Source organism: Cataglyphis hispanica, chromosome 21 (assembly GCF_021464435.1).
Source record: "Cataglyphis hispanica isolate Lineage 1 chromosome 21, ULB_Chis1_1.0, whole genome shotgun sequence".
NCBI classification, from domain to species: domain Eukaryota; kingdom Metazoa; phylum Arthropoda; class Insecta; order Hymenoptera; family Formicidae; genus Cataglyphis; species Cataglyphis hispanica.
The window spans coordinates 95,499-111,956 of record NC_065974.1 but is presented as its reverse complement, the minus strand read 5'-3'; the positions used below and the strand labels follow the sequence as shown (position 1 = coordinate 111,956).

The following is a 16,458-nucleotide window of genomic DNA, read 5'->3' as shown; positions in this document are numbered from 1 at the left end:
GCATTTAACATGTCACTCAATATAGTTATTTTTTTTTAAATTATTCATATATGTATATTTTTATTTCTGACAATGTGTGCATTGCCATTCAAAAGTGTACACAGCCTAAATTAGATCACATGGTACTTTAGTTACGACATCTTACGTTTGGCGCGCTGCGATCATTCATGAAATTGGTGACTATAATTTCAAAATTCGTGCGTTGTTATACGCGAAAGAACGCGCGCGTCAAAGTAGAAGTAATTTTCAATAAGTTTACTATTGGTAAAGATCGTGTGTGCTAATTAAAGATATTAATTATATCTCTAGAGTAAATATAGAAATAGAATAGCTCCTTGAAGAAAGAGAAAAGAGATATAATACAATGTAAGATATGAATTCCAAAATATATATTTCGTGTTTATTGTAAATCTCAACCGAAATCACATACTTATATTATTTTAGATAGAATGTATATTGAACAACAACAATAACTCTAACAACACATATATTCGAAGGATTAAAAGATGTTTTACATCCTCTGGGATGATCTCTAGATGTCTTTGCAAATTGTTAAGGTACATGCATATTGTTAAGAAATAGCTCTCTTAGAATTAATTATTCTATTTTTTTAATTACTTAAGTAATTATGCCATTGTAAATTTGTGTACGATAACGTTTTATACTCTACTATTCAACCAAATTCGCTATAATTTTAGTATCAATTTTCGCGACATTTTCTTTAAGAATCTTCTTTCAATTTTTTTTCGCTTAATAATGAGACATATAATTGATTTCATTCAATTTCAATTTTATTTTATTTTATTTTATTTAAATTATTTCTATGTGAACTTTTAAACGACAAAAAAGAGAAGTAATCGCTTAGCTCGTGATCGCAAAACATGCGTAAAACATTTATTTTTCTTTCTTTCACAGATATATGAAATCAAGCTCATTAAATTTTTTGTCCACTTTTTATGGCATCGTAAAATTGCAACGTTATGTGTAAATCAAAATGCAAGTAATCGCGACATGATTAGAATTGAAAATATATAAAAATCAACTCATCAGCATTGCAATCTTTTGATCTATATTTTTTATAGAATTTATTATTGTCAATATATTATAAATGTAGATTATATATATTATATTTTACATGTGAAATCTTGGAACCAAATTTGGAAAATTTATTTGATTGTTGATTAAAACTTGCAGAATGATATCAAAATATCAAAATATTTCTATACAATACATGTAGAAAAACTTTAAAATTTTGCTGTTGATTATTCTGCAAATTAATCGAAATTTAATCAAAAACTTGAAAACAATTGAATATTCTTTTGTATAAAATTACAAAAGGTGAAATAATTAATCTATTGATTGCTAAAATTCTAAAATTCACCACTAGTAAAATTTAATAAAGCTAACTAGATTTCTACAGTATTGGTAGTGAATTTCAGAACAGGTGTTTAGAGGTCCTTTTAGGGAGAGATAGATCAGTCTGTCATTATTATGAAAATCGGAAATAGACGACTTCGAAAAAAAACAAATACAATTTTTTGAATGTCAGAGACTATATGACTATAGTTGTACTGCTCTCTCTTTCTCATTTCTGTCTTCCTCATTTTCGGTTTGCATAAAAATGGCTGCAGCCAATCAGAAACAACTTATTCGTTAAACTACTCCAGTGCTCCCTCTAGTGCTGAACCATATCGAGATAATCACGTCGTATATAAGTCAGTATATATGTAAGAGACAGTGTGAAATTCATAATTTACAATGTCCGACGAATCTGAGTACGACGTAGAACCAGAGGAGTTTGATATCTTCAAGAAAAAGTATCAATTACTGTTAGAAAGATGTGATATTTTGCAGCAGGTTAAGTCTCTCTTTCTTTCTCTCTCCCTTCTCCCTCTCCAACTTTCTCCCTCGCTACCTCTCTCCGTCTTTTTTCCTCTCTCCCTCCTCTTTCTTTCTCTCTTTTTATCCATCCATGTATCTTTATTTCTATCTCTCTCTCAACAAAATCACTATGGCATATATTCTACACACAAGTGACAATTGTCACAACTATCTTTTCAAGCTATGTATTTTTTTTCAACTACAGGAGAATGAGAGATTGGTCTATAGAATCCAGATGGTAAGGAAGCTTCTTCGACATACAAGGAAAGAGAAAAAGTTAGTTTTTTGCAGATTATACATTAGTTTGAAATTTCTGCAATTTTCGTCATTCGTGATTATTAATCATAGATTTTTAATCGATCGATTGAATCAACATGGAGACCGTTGGCGCGAGGCACCAATGGGTGTACTAGAGGAGAACAGTGTATTCGAAACAACTCCAAAGTCAGAGAAAGGAGGGAAAGGTGCCTCTCACAATACTAAAGATGAGAAACCTAGAAAAGGAACAAAGAGAAAGGGTGCAAAAGCTGATCCAAATGCGCCAAAGAGACCTGCTAATCCTTTCTTCCAGTTTTGTCAAGAGCAGAGACCTCGTGTAATGGAACGCTTAGCTGGAGAACCGGAACCTAGTAAACAAGAGCTTACTAGACAACTTGCGACCACTTGGAAATCTCTCAGCTCTGAAGATAAGAAAGTAAAATCAAATGTTACATACATAAATATTGAAGATTGATTTATAATCATTCTAGATATTGAATACATCTGGAATATGTTGCCTTGTTTCAGATATATTATGACATGTATGAAAGATCCAAGGAGAAATATGTCGCTGAAATGCAAATATATAACAAAAAGACTGAAGAAGCACCATGTCAAATGATAAATACATCGTAATAAATATATAAACAACTTTCTTGTGGAAGATAATTATATTAATTATATTAACATAAATTATAATGATAGTTATATATACAGGATATCCCAAATTTGTTGACAATCGATAAATCCTTTAGAGATTTTGACATTTAAAGTCAAAACATCCTGTTCATTAATTATATTAATAATTATAAATAATTATCTTTCACAATATTAATAATTTATGACCACAGTTTAATATTTAAATAGTAATTATTTTGATTGTTTATAAATCAAGTTTATATTAATACATACACAAATTTATTAATATAAATTTGCTATTACACATGCTGTTAATATATTTATGTGTGTATATGTATATTTAATGAATATATTGTTACACAACTATAAGTTTTTTATATAATAAACTAAACTAAAAAAGAAACAACATGAATTTAGAAAATTGTGGAAATAGAAGATAAATATAAATTCAAATATTTATTTTAATATACTATACTATATTTGTGCATTATAAAATTCAATTTGGATATCTTATCTCACATATTTTTTACACTATACATTCCATATTTTTAAATATATTAATTAAATGCATATACTCAATGAATAAAAAGATATATAAGTATTGTTCAAAGTGTTTTAAGCTTTAAAGCTATCCTTTTCGCGTCTTAAATAAAACATTGTCTGAATAGGATTATTTTGTTGTGCGTGTTTCATAACAGTCGGTTCATGCACTCTCATAAATGGATTTGTCAGTTTTTCATCTTTAATGGTGCTAGGCACAGTTGGAAGATTATTGGCACGTTGAATATGGGACCAATTCAATTTGTCTTGAATTGCTTTATTTTCGGGTTCCACATGTAAACCAAACTTGAGATTGTTAGCTGTGTATTCATGCCCACAGTAGACTTTCTATAGAAATATAAAAATGATTATCTAAAAAATGATGAATTACACAATTCAAGAGTCAAATAATTTACCGTTTCTTCAGGTAAGGAGCCCAGGATTTCAATAAGTGCCTTGTACATTTGATCAGCAGTACCTTCGAAAAATCTCCCACAGCCTCCAGCAAAAAGTGTATCTCCTGTAAATTGATCTTTTGTTTATTTGATACATGGATATATTTCATCTTCATCATATGTCTAACTTTACCTGTAAATACAGATGGCGAATGTTCCTCCCCAGTAACATAGTAACAGATGTGTCCACGCGTATGGCAAGGTGTCGCTAGACATTTGACTGATAAATTGCCAATATGAAATGTATCATTGTGTGTAACTTTGTGATTAATAGCTTCTATCCTGTCATCTCCACCGTATATGGAAAGATCGGGAAAATTTTTCAATAATCTTGCATTTCCACCAGCATGATCCCAATGATGATGGGTAGTTAAAACTTTTGTTAATTTAATATTATTTTGTTGAACAGCTGTAGCTACAGCTTCTGGATCGACAGGATCCACAATAGCAGCTTCCTGTGTCGCTTCATCAATAATCTTACAAAAAACAATGCGTATTAAAAATTTCAGTTATTTCATACATGTTTATGATAAATTAATTATCAGAATATATATTAAATGAGTACAGAGGCTATTTTACTGTAAACTAGAGTAAATCATGAAAAGGAACTAAAAATTTCTATATTAAGTTTAAGAAAATTGTATAAATATTATTTCAAATAGTACGATAGATACCAAATACATGTAATTATCTTGAAGTGCTGGTAATATTTGAACTTTCATCTTACAATGTTCAACTATTGTGCTAAGACTATGCGATCCATGAAATCCGTTGGAAGAAATGCTCTTTGCTAAAAATAAAATGTTCACAATAGACATAATTTATATGTATATATCCAACTGAATATACAATATAATATACATGCTATCTGTCAATTGCAAAAATACGGAAAAATACTAATAAGAATTTGAAAAATTGGAAACCAATAGTGAGACAACTAGAACTTTATCATGCCGCAATAAAGTAATAATGCTAGCTTTAGAGCTTTGTATAGAACGCGAATAGGAGGTGAATATAAAACAAATACCCCTAAAATATATAGACGTGAGTTTGTTTTCGAGCCATGTCGGATATGCGCGAAGTGCAGCTTGACGGAACATAGTGATGGAAGTTTAAAATTGCTTGGCACCTCATTTATTTTGTGCGCACAAAGTGTCGTCGCTTCTTTCTACTTGCCTGATAATCAATCAAAGATAGATGCCAGATTGATAAAAAAACAATCAGGCTGATGGAAGTACGACTTATCATCCATCCACTGGACTATACTAAAAAATTTTATACCTAGCATCACCCGATGTCAATCAGCTGTTGACCAGTATCTACCGGCGCGGATGTTGACTGCGGTCAGAAAGAGACGCTAGACATGCCTTGAAGCATTTGAATGACCAATCAGAGGAAAATTTCTTTATTCTAATTGGTTAATGTAATGTTTTAAAGCGTCTCTAGCATCTTCCAGACCGCAACAGTTATCTCGTGTAATCGTATCTGATAGATTATATTTGATAGATTTTTTCGCGTGGTTTATATAGAAATATGATACATTAATATTTTAACATATATAATAAGGAAATTTAAATAACTGATTAAAAATGTCTTTTAATGACACGAAGGATGTGGTTATGATAGACGACGAGTATCAAGGTTGGTTAAGTATAATAAAAAATTATAAAGTTTTTGTAGAATTTCTCTATTTTTTTACTTTTGCATGTATTAGCTTAACATATTGTATACAAAGAAAAGTCATTATGTGTGTGTGCGTGTGTGATTAATCTTAAAATTCACCTATCGGCAGAATTAGTCTAATGTGATTAGACATGCAAAGTATTTCGTTTTTTCTTGCCTCGTTTCAATATTAAAGAAAGACTTATTATAATGAATTTATGAATATTAGATACTCTCTGTTATTTTATAGAGGTTTATGAGCCGTTTTCTTTAACTCTTCATCAATAAAATTACATTATATTTTCATAATTGCACGCTATTTCTATGGTTTTCCTTCAAAATTTTAGTCACTGAGAACGACGAAATAGCTGCCATTGATTACGAGTTACAACAAATAGAGAGCGATTTGCAGAAACTTGAGGATCGTAAGAAGATATTGATTCAGCGCAAGGAAAAGTTACGCGATGACGCTCTTTTGAAAAAAAGTTTTTCCTTATCCAAGAAAAATTGGGACAACGAGAAATTTGATTGGTCCGCAAGACTCAAGAAAACTTTAAAAGACGTTTTCAAGATTGAGATGTTGCGAGAGTTACAATTACCAACTATGAATGCAATTATGTCCAAAGAAGATGTTATATTAATTATGCCTACAGGTGGTGGTAAAAGCTTGTGTTATCAATTACCGGCTGTAATCAGCAAAGGTACAACTATAGTAGTTTCGCCATTAGTGTCTTTGATGGAGGATCAATTACACGGGTTGCACAAATTTAACGTAAAAGCTACGATGTTGTGCGCAAAGGCAGATAAAGAAAGTGTCAAAATAACCATGAATGCGCTTGTGGATAAAAACTCGGATCTAAAACTCATTTATGTAACGCCAGAGTACATGGCAAAGTCGAATCGTTTTATGAACAAGCTGCAAAAAGCGTACGAGTTGGGACGTCTGGAATGTTTTGCTATAGACGAGGTACATTGTTGTAGTCAATGGGGTCACGATTTCAGACCGGATTACAAGTTCTTAGGTGTGCTGAAATCCATGTTTCCGGGCATACCGATTCTAGGTCTCACTGCCACGGCTCCGGCTAAGATCATCGTAGACGTACAAAAGATGCTGGACATTAGCGGTTGCCTAGTCTTACGCGCTTCGTTTAACAGGCCCAATTTATATTACGAGGTTCGTCGCAAACCAGTGGATAAGGATACGTGTCTCGCGATGATAGAAAATCTCTTGAAAAATCGATTCGCTGGCAAATCAGGCATAATCTATACAACCACGATTAAGGATGCTGAACAATTGACCATGGATTTAAGAAATAGAGGTATTAAAGTCGGATGCTACCACGCGATGCTCGAAGCGGAGTACAGATCGGAAGTTTATTTCAAATGGATATCGGGCAAGTATCAAGCGGTGATCGCGACCATCGCTTTTGGATTGGGCATCGACAAGCCGGATGTGCGATTCGTAATACATCATTGCGTTTCCAAATCGATGGAGAATTTTTATCAGGAAAGCGGTAGAGCGGGCAGAGACGGCAAAAAATCGACATGTATCGTGCTCTACAGATTGGCAGACGTATTCAAATTGAGTACTATGGTATTTCAAGATAAAGTCGGACTGCAAAATTTGTACAAAGTTTTGACGTATTGCCTAGATCAAACATCCTGTAGACGAAGCTTAATAGCGACTCATTTTGAGGAAACTTGGAATGCGAGCGATTGCGTCGAAATGTGCGATCATTGTAAAAAGCCGATTACTAGAAAAGAGGTAGACATAGGGAAATATTGCAGACAGCTGTATCAAATTATGACAAAGGCTGTGCAAAACGAAACACGATTGACAGCTCTGAAGCTTGTAGATGCCTGGTACGGCAAAGGTGCCTCGTTGTTGAGAGTACCTAATGTGCCCGTGCCAAATTTTGCGAGAGAAACCGCGGAGGCTATCATAGGACATTTGCTAGTGAACGGTTATTTGCAAGAGGACTTTCATTTCTCAGCGTATTCTACGATATCATATCTTAAACGCGGTCCTAAATCGGGATTAGCTATCAACAACGAACACAAGATACTCTTCAATTACGAACTGTACCAATGATCGAGAATAGAAAAACAACGGTAAAGTATGATGATTAAACAATAAAAACACAAAATGATCAGATGTTTGCAACTATATTATAGATACTTTTTTCTTTTTCTAAATCTATATTCTTGAAAGAACTTTTGCTGGCGCAAAAAATATCGTCTCACTCGATTATTAATGTAAATTATAATTTCATTAATTAGTACTTTATTATTAACGCTCGTATTGCGATAAAATTTGAACTAATCGGACACGATCGGAAAATTTATGTCATCGCTTTGCGCGAATGAAAACGTTATAACATAAGTTCGGATAAAAAGAAAATTACGCATAATAAGGAAAAAAAGCTGAAAGAAAGCGAAACATGTGATGAACACGTACAAGAGACGGTGGATAATCGATAAAAACGGCCTACGAAGTGCGAAATGTCAGTGAGTTGGATAGTAGGAGAAGCTGTATCTGTATAGGTGGTAGGTAGAGCGACTTTCGCGATCAGATGGAAATATTGATCTAGGATAAGAAGTGTCTCCGTGTGTACGCCTGGTGCCGCGCGTCGCCTCGTCTCGCTTCGCGTCGTGTTGCCGCGAGTTTGTGTGATTGCGTAACCAGTCATCGAGTATTGTGTCATAAACATTAGAATCAGACCACGATTTCTCGAGAGCAAAGTACATGTCGCGTATGCGCGCGACACTACCGATATTTTAGCAGGATTTTTTGTCCAAGTCGACGTGCAGTCGTGGTTGCATGCTTGCGCGGCAGAGAAGGCGCAATCGCTCGTCGCTCGAGCAGCGATTACGTCGACGATTCAGAAGAAACGAAACGTTGATCTACTGTCTCGATAGGAGACTCAACTCCTACCTCCCACCAACTCGTCTCGATCTTTGTTTATCGCGAAGATTGTCGCGTTTCGGTTTCAGCAATGTCGATTGAAACACTGGAAAGAATTAGAGTCCTCCAAAGCATCCACCCTTTTCGATGAAAGACGGGGAGGAGTCTCCCCCAAAGTGGGACCTTGGACTACGCACGGCGCACGGCCCGCGTTATCTCTGAAGCGGAAACTGACGGCACGGATACACGTTATCGCTTTATATGTAACGAGGCTAATTGACGGCGATAACATTCCGTAATCTGCGGTAGGACAAATCGTGGGACTCGCGCGGATCCATCCCTCGATACCTTCTCGTACCGATTATGCTCGCCCTTCGTTCTCATTCGCCTCCGCTGGTCGGGCTCGGTTCGCGATCCCGTCGGTGCCAATTCCACTTCCAGCATTTCATAGTAGACGAGGACAGTCCGGGCCGAGTTTGGAAAAGCGAAGGAACTGTCTCGCGAACGACGAAAGACGATAAACAGACGGATTTCCGTGCCAATGAATGCTTAGATTTCTCAGCTTAGAGTGATCCGAGCATCGTCATCGTCGTCTCTTTTTGTCACAAGATATATCATGTTTCATCGAAGGAAGACAGCGTGAGTGATCAGGAGACGAATATGCCTCTGCCAAATATTCTGCGGAAAGCGAGCAGCTATATCCTTGGTGATTGCGGCCAGGATAATCGACGCGTCATTTATCAGGACGGAGAGGCGTTATTTTGTAAAAATAACGTCTGCGTGCACCCTCCGACCTTGATGAGGCAGCATGCCGACGTGGTACATCATCCCGGATACATGACCGTAACGTGCAAGCTGAATAAGAACTCGAATCTGCCGACTCTGCATCTCAGCTGGATACCCAACAGCACATTGCGCAAGCATCCGACTGCATTGGAGAACCTGAGCGCTAGGAACGCCGCATCGCATCATCATCGGGACGACGATCCGACCGTCCTGCCTCATTCCCAGATAACCGCGCAGGCACGTGGCGCGGACGCGAGACGCGTGCTCGAGAACGAGAATGAGAACGACGCCGAGAATGACAACGGGAATGGGAAGCTGGACATGTGTTTGGAGGCGAAGGAACCCGTTAGCTGCGGTGATTGCGAACGCGTCTGTTCCGGTTCCGGTTACGACTTTCCACGTCGTCCAGGCGACGAATCTGAGAAGAATGCTGACGAAAAGACCGAGAATCGTTCGACTCCAGATTCCGTAGAGTCGAGGAAGAACGAGAAGAACGGAAGGGACTCGAAAGAGCGTAATTTTAACGAGAGCGTCGACGAGGAGTCGCGTCTCTCCTTTCGCGATGACGTGAGCGTCAAGAGTCGCAGTTTGTCATTAACTTCCACCTGCAGCTTGTCAATCTCGGTATCTGCTGACGGTAGGCGAAAAAAAAAAGATATTTAAGTTGTATGTTACGATTCGGGTAATTGTCTTTTTTTCGCCCATAATTAATGATATTATGACATTGTTTGTATAGCTGAGGAGATGCCGACGTGGATGAGATCCCCGGAACTCTTAGCTCTTCAACATAATCTTGCCTTTCCCGATAGCGCGACCGCGTCGCCCGTGACATTGCGCAGAGCGCATCGATGCAGAAAATTCTCGGTAGATCTCGGCGAGATGCGATCCTTGCGGTTGTTCTTCGCCGATCCTGCTTGTACCTGCGGCCAGTTGGTAGTGGCGAGCAGAGAAAGCCAGTATAAGATCTTGCACTTTCATCACGGCGGCTTGGATCGGTTGGCCGCTACCCTACATCAATGGCATCAGTTGCTTTATCCACGCTTGAGCACGGACACGGAGGAAACTCTGCCATACAGGTCAGGTATAATTGCCTGGAATATAAATTGTTCAAGTTTGTTTACGTATCGATATATCTAATATTCACAACGAACTGTTTTGCACAGGCATTTTATGGTGTGCAGACCGGAGGTGAGTCGGGATGAATTGCATCCCGAGGAGGGCCAAGTACCAATGATTACATCATTAGCTTGGAAAGACCTGTTGAATGAACGTGGCCAGGTGGAGGACGATCTTGCTCTTCGCAAAGGAATATTTTTCGGAGGCTTGGAACCGGCGCTACGAAAAATTGTTTGGCCCTTTCTATTGCACTGCTATTCCTATCAGAGCACGTACGAGGATAGAGAGCAAATCGATGCTATTAGACGGCAAGAGTACGAGGAGATACAGAGACGTAGATTGAACATGAATCCGGAACAGGCCGAGCGTTTTTGGCGAAACGTGGTATGCATAGTGGAGAAAGATGTCGTTCGGACGGATAGAGGTAATCCATATTACGCCGGCGAGGGTAATCCCAACATCGAAGTAATGAAGTAAGTTATTTCAACGCATCGATATTGCCCTTTATCTCTTCGCACATTATCACTATTACCTATTAATTATTCTCATTTGTTTTGCTCTGCCCTTGTAGAAATATTTTACTCAATTACGCGGTATACAACTGCCGCTTGGGTTACACCCAAGGAATGTCTGATCTCTTGGCTCCGCTACTAGCCGAACTCAACTCCGAAATCGAAGCTTTTTGGTGTTTCGCGGGTCTGATGCAAAGATCGGTGGCTGTGTGCACTCCGACCGACAAAGACATGGATAGAAATCTGTGCTACCTACGAGAGCTAGTGAGAATAATGGTGCCGGATTTTTACGCGCATCTTCAAAATCACACCGACGCTTTAGAACTTTTGTTCTGTCATCGTTGGATACTTTTGTAAGTACAACTATTGTAATGTGTGCATTTTTATATATGAATTTTACACAGTTTTTAATATATATATATAATTATTTTTATCGTATCCCTCCCCCCCTCTTCCTATTCCTTTTTTTCTTCCCTTTCTTCCTCATTACAGATGCTTGAAAAGAGAATTTCCAACCGAGATAGCTCTTGTCATGTGGGAGGCCTGCTGGGTCAATTATTTAACGGATCATTTTCATTTGTTTCTCTGCCTCGCTATAATGTGCGTTTACGCGGACGATGTGATTGCCCAGGATCTGCGAACGGACGAAATGTTATTGCATTTCAGTTCACTGGCCATGTATATGGACGGGAACGTTATACTTAGAAAGGCACGAGGCCTACTTTACCATTTCCGTCAACTTGTCCGCTTGCCTTGCACGTTAGCCGGTCTCTGCCGGCAATGCGGACCGGGGATGTGGGACAGCACACACGACCCAGTGATAGAGTGCATAGGTCACGAAGATACACATTGTCCCTATTTAAGTAATTATGAGTAAGTTAGTAATTTTGATAGGAAGATACGAGATGAGAAAATAGAAGAGCATCAGTATTATTTAATATATAGATTAACTCATTTCGTCGAGTTATTGTAAGTTCTTATTCTCTTTATACACCGATCTTTCTTTATACATGCCAGACCTTCGATTCGTAGCATAAGTTTTCTACAAGCAACTAATATTTACCAAATATTGTATATCTAGCTAATTACACTCTCTAGATTTTTACATGCAAATTACAAGCTCAATTGTCCTGCGACGATATGAATTGTAATGCGCATCTTTGTTCTTGTACAAAGCTGCATAAGCACCTTTCGGATTTTGACAAAAAACCGTTGCACATCAGTCCGAATTTAATGCCAAAGCACAAAAGACATATCTCGAAATATCAATCCTCGAATGAAATTCACGCACCGTCGAAATAAGCTTAAGAAGTAAACAAAGTTGTACGCGAGTGCAGAGATTCGCGATATAATAGATAGATCTGCAGTATTTATAGTGTAAGACTGATGAGTGAGAAAGATAAACTAGTACAAGTCTGAGTGCCACCAGCTGGGGGAAGATATCCGTCGTGTGATTCCGTAGGCACCAATCTAGTAGCGAGTTCGTCCGCGAAAAACCAAAGAGAGAAATCAAATGTCATATATAGTACGAAAAAGTAACTATTTATTATTATAAATCATACATCCGAATTTTGTGCGGGTGTATAAATTAACAGTGTCTATTCACTCCGAAGTGTTCACGTACATTCATATATATATATATATATATATATATATATATATATATATATATATATATGTATGATATTCTCATACTTTCAGTATGAGAATGTCAATACTTTGCGCTTATGTAAAACAGCGTCGAACGTTTTACTTTAAGCTTGTAATGTGAATTGTCGCTTCAATTATTGATATAGTTTAACATAATTGTTTGCTAATCACAATTATTTAGTGTTGCACACAGATGTTGTATATTTATTCTTACTTTTATGGGAATCATTTAAAAACAAAAAAGATTATTAGAATAAGCTAATTTTTCTCATTGAATAATTGTAAAGTAATAAATATTTTACCTTATTATTTTTTTGTGTTTTTTATATTATTATGATCCGTTATTACGAATATAAATCAAGACACAAAGCAAGACATAAGGTTATTCAGGATCTTACAAATACTGTGCCTATATGCAAAAAAGGCCATTGTAACACATTCCATGCTAATCCATGTAATCAGGAATATAAAATTTTATCGAAAATAGCTTTTATCGCTTTTATGCTATCTTCTATCGTTGGAATATTGAAGAGAAATGTCTATCTATGTTAAAATCTGCCTTGTGCAGAGATCTCTATTCGAAATAAATATAAGAAGGCAAAAATATATATGTGTGTACATATACCAGTTTGAATAAATTGGTAAGAGGCTTGTATAATTAACTGTTTATTATTATCCATTTCAATTGCTTTTGGAAAATATATATATATATATACACTCGCAACATATTCTTCATTGTACACTATACGGGCACAGGTACACTAGTGTGACGGACATGCTGCGAATAATTTTTTGGCAGTTTTACACATATCTTATATAAAAAATACGATCTCAAAAAGAACATAACATCATACTTTTGCTATTACTACTACTATCACTTATCGCTCTAACATTATTTTATTATAAATACACAAAATATGGAGAAATAATTTTACTGTATAAAAAAAAATACAGATACAACGAATTATTAGAATTTCCTTACAATAATGAAATTACGCACTTCTCGGTCCCGGGGCAATTCTATGAAAATAAAGTATATATGTATGTATATATGTGTGTGTGTGTGTGTGTGTGTGTGTACACACATACACATACATACATACATATATATATATATATATATATATATATATATATATATATATACATATAAAGAGAACGAGTAAATTCTTTTTCTCTACATGCACATTATATCCTTATATGAAACTTATTCGATATTTAAGTTGTACACGCTGACTTGTGCTAAAGTATTGTCGGTTCATCATACAAACATGTGAGCATATACTGCCACAAATAACGATCAGCGTCCCAAGTTATGAAATTTCATACAGATTTCAAATTTCGTCAAATATATCGGCAATTATTCTTAGTGTATCTCTGATTTTTCACTTTCATGTCACCATTCATTCAATTTGTATCGAGTGCTTATACAATATCGATTAAAACTGTTGAATGATTCTGTGTAATGTTTATATTTTTACTATCGATACATTGTGAAATGTATCATTCGTAATATGTGACCAATACTTTTGTTGACACCTATCTGTGTCTTCTTAGTAATCGAGCTTACAACATAAGCTCTATTTTCTTTTGATTTTGTATAATATAAATATAATACAAATTTTGTTATTGACTACTTCAGGAGGATTGTAAATGTATTTGCATGAAATTGACCGATACTAAAATCATACACGCAATCGCCCATACTACAACAAAAATCAACCAATACCTGCCCGAAAAAGGACTTGCAAATTTATTAACGACGCCAAGGCCGATGATCTTATTAGTCTTTTGCCTGGCATAATAAACCAGGAATGTAGGTATTAAATATTGAATCCCTGCTCCAGCATATGATCCTGTAATACCAACTAATTTCGACAAATCTTTGGTACTCATCGCGATCAGATATGGCGGTATTACTGCTAAGATAGGGAAGACGAATTGCCGAATACATAAATTGTAAGCCTTATCCTCATTTAAAAAGAGCGACTGCAAATTATTTCGAAGAGTAATGGCTATAATGGGAAAACTGGTACTTAAAGTAAACACTGGAAAGAGCGCTAAAAAATATTCTATAAGGAGAATAAAAATATTATTATTCTTGGAACAATCACCCGAGCCACGCGGTCCAAAATCCAAAGTATAAAGATCATCCAAATGCTCAAAGGCAAAGATACCTGTCATCGCTAATAATAAATAAAAGAAAGCTATTAATGTGTAATCGAGTGCTAGAAATCGATTTAGCTTAGATTTATTCGCTATCGGTGAAACAAGTGCTGGTAACGAATGATGACACATGAAGGAATAAACGCAAGCGCCGAAAAGACTGGGAACTCCTAAAATAGTGACGTGTCTCTTTATATAATTAGCGATTACGTATTAATCGATCAAAAGCCATAGATTAATAATTATCATAATTCCTCGACTTACCGGCTAAATCCGCGATAGGTGGATCGCCTCGAGGACCGTGTACGATAAGATTTTTCAAAGCGTAGACAATCATTACAATAAATGCAAGCCAGCGCATTATCGAAGTCAACAGCTGAAGATATTTGGTCTTCTGAACATTAAAAAACACAAACGGCCCCAATGATAGTACAAACATTGTCTGAAAATAGAAACAGCGCAACCATTATTAGCCTGCAGCTTTATAATTTTGGCAAAAATCATTAAACTACTGAGATTTTTCAAATCACCACTGACATACCAGAAATATTCTATATGCATCGAATCGATTTATCATAAAACCGTCCCAGCAAGGTTCAGTGTCTGGTATCGTGTCGTTGCACGTAAGGTTTTTTGACAAATAAGTGCAGGCAACATCCGCTAATGACTTTGCAACTGCTGCCCCATAAATGCTTAAATCTCCGTATAGATATATGGCAAAACATAAATAGAACAAGATAATGCCAAATCTGTTGAAAAAGATGGATGCCATCTGACCCATCTCTATCTTATCACGAATCACATAGTATCTATAAGACATATCTGAATGCTCTGGACTAGTCGAAGAGGGTGCTACGAGCGGAGTATCCTCCGAATCTGAATTGGAAGGACCGGATTCACCTATTGTTTGTAAAATCTGAAAAAATGCATGTATCTCGATATAAATATTTGTTACAACATAAATTTTGTGTTTATGGCAATTTTATATTATTAATTTTATTTTATATTTATGTAAAATCATCACAGCACGTATGCTTATACGCTTTTGCAATGTACACCTTTCATTGTTATTTTTATTCCATCTTTCTAAGGTGTTAGAATGTTCGATTGTCATTTGCAAAAAATAAAAGTAAATCCAGAAACACTTACACGTTTTCGATGCTGAATATGCCTCCATGTGACTATAGCGTTAGCTGACGCCATCGTTTCTATGACGAATGTAACTGTAATGAAACTGTACAAAGAAAATTCAGTGAGATGAAATATATAAGCTTGGAGCATGTCTTCCTGAGAATTTGTGACAAGATCTTTTCTACATACCTGATGAAAGCTAATATTAAAATGACACTTAATCCTAACGCCCATCCTGCTCGACTGAATACCGCGGGTAAAGTCAGGGCGCCTGTTCCAACGATGAGATTGAAAATGTACACGAATCCGACCTATGCGAATCCGAGCATATGTGAATTTCTCCAAATGTTTTTGTTTACTAATTTAGGTTATGATTCATGTCATCAATAAATACAGTAACAATTCAAACTCGGACGTTTCCTTACCCACGTTGTATATTGATCGCTGACATTCTGCTCGGACATTTCGAGTCAGCGCTAAACTCGAAGATTCCGAGAGGATATATCTAAACAGACGCTGCGAGACGAGACGTCACGTCTCGTTATCACATATGTACTTCTGGTTCTGCCCTCTGCCGCTGCTCCGCCACCGCCCCTGGAGCCCCTACGTCTGCCTTTGTCAGTCACCGATCACAGACTAGACGCAAATTGATTCTTATCGTCGAATATGCCCGCGCAATGCGATCAAGATCAATTATACGTAGTCGCAAAGGATAGCGATAAACTTTCATCTATATATCTTTTCTCGATTCGGAGAT

At 36.4% G+C, this 16,458-nt stretch overlaps 4 protein-coding genes across 11 annotated transcripts; 3 read left to right on the top strand and 1 right to left on the bottom strand.

Annotated features, from left to right (window-relative positions):
• Window positions 1-233: 233 nt before the first annotated feature.
• LOC126857371 (high mobility group protein B2) lies at window positions 234-2,917 on the top strand. 3 transcript variants are annotated; one of them, XM_050606728.1, is made up of 5 exons: window positions 234-366; window positions 445-557; window positions 2,087-2,157; window positions 2,230-2,575; window positions 2,668-2,917. In XM_050606728.1, exons 2-5 carry the CDS (start codon window positions 537-539, stop codon window positions 2,773-2,775), a joined length of 546 nt encoding a protein of 181 aa, XP_050462685.1. In that variant the 5' UTR covers window positions 234-366; window positions 445-536; the 3' UTR covers window positions 2,776-2,917. The 3 variants fall into 3 exon arrangements, with proteins under 3 accessions (XP_050462685.1, XP_050462686.1, XP_050462684.1); XM_050606729.1 differs by having other exon boundaries at window positions 249-366; window positions 449-557; XM_050606727.1 differs by lacking the exons at window positions 234-366; window positions 445-557 and adding an exon at window positions 1,628-1,857.
• Window positions 2,918-2,990: 73 nt separating this feature from the next.
• Window positions 2,991-16,410, bottom strand: LOC126857367 (hydroxyacylglutathione hydrolase, mitochondrial-like). Of its 6 annotated transcripts, XM_050606724.1 has the most exons (9): window positions 16,127-16,394; window positions 15,891-16,012; window positions 15,720-15,804; window positions 15,112-15,486; window positions 14,835-15,012; window positions 4,448-4,563; window positions 3,907-4,249; window positions 3,735-3,838; window positions 2,991-3,666 (listed from the first exon to the last, which is right to left on the bottom strand). In XM_050606724.1, exons 1-9 carry the CDS (start codon window positions 16,163-16,165, stop codon window positions 3,394-3,396), a joined length of 1,635 nt encoding a protein of 544 aa, XP_050462681.1. In that variant the 5' UTR covers window positions 16,166-16,394; the 3' UTR covers window positions 2,991-3,393. The 6 variants fall into 6 exon arrangements, with proteins under 6 accessions (XP_050462681.1, XP_050462678.1, XP_050462679.1 ...); XM_050606721.1 differs by lacking the exons at window positions 14,835-15,012; window positions 15,112-15,486; window positions 15,720-15,804; window positions 15,891-16,012; window positions 16,127-16,394 and adding exons at window positions 4,801-4,949; window positions 5,055-5,175; XM_050606719.1 differs by lacking the exons at window positions 2,991-3,666; window positions 3,735-3,838; window positions 3,907-4,249; window positions 4,448-4,563 and adding an exon at window positions 13,321-14,740 and having other exon boundaries at window positions 16,127-16,410.
• LOC126857365 (ATP-dependent DNA helicase Q1-like) lies at window positions 5,279-7,649 on the top strand. Its single transcript, XM_050606717.1, has 2 exons — window positions 5,279-5,414; window positions 5,783-7,649. The coding sequence occupies exons 1-2, from the start codon at window positions 5,363-5,365 to the stop codon at window positions 7,525-7,527; spliced, it is 1,797 nt and encodes a 598-aa protein (XP_050462674.1). The 5' UTR covers window positions 5,279-5,362; the 3' UTR covers window positions 7,528-7,649.
• LOC126857364 (TBC1 domain family member 16) lies at window positions 7,831-13,062 on the top strand. The gene is made up of 5 exons (XM_050606716.1): window positions 7,831-9,763; window positions 9,863-10,202; window positions 10,290-10,715; window positions 10,814-11,107; window positions 11,247-13,062. The coding sequence occupies exons 1-5, from the start codon at window positions 9,001-9,003 to the stop codon at window positions 11,629-11,631; spliced, it is 2,208 nt and encodes a 735-aa protein (XP_050462673.1). The 5' UTR covers window positions 7,831-9,000; the 3' UTR covers window positions 11,632-13,062.
• Window positions 16,411-16,458: the final 48 nt, after the last annotated feature.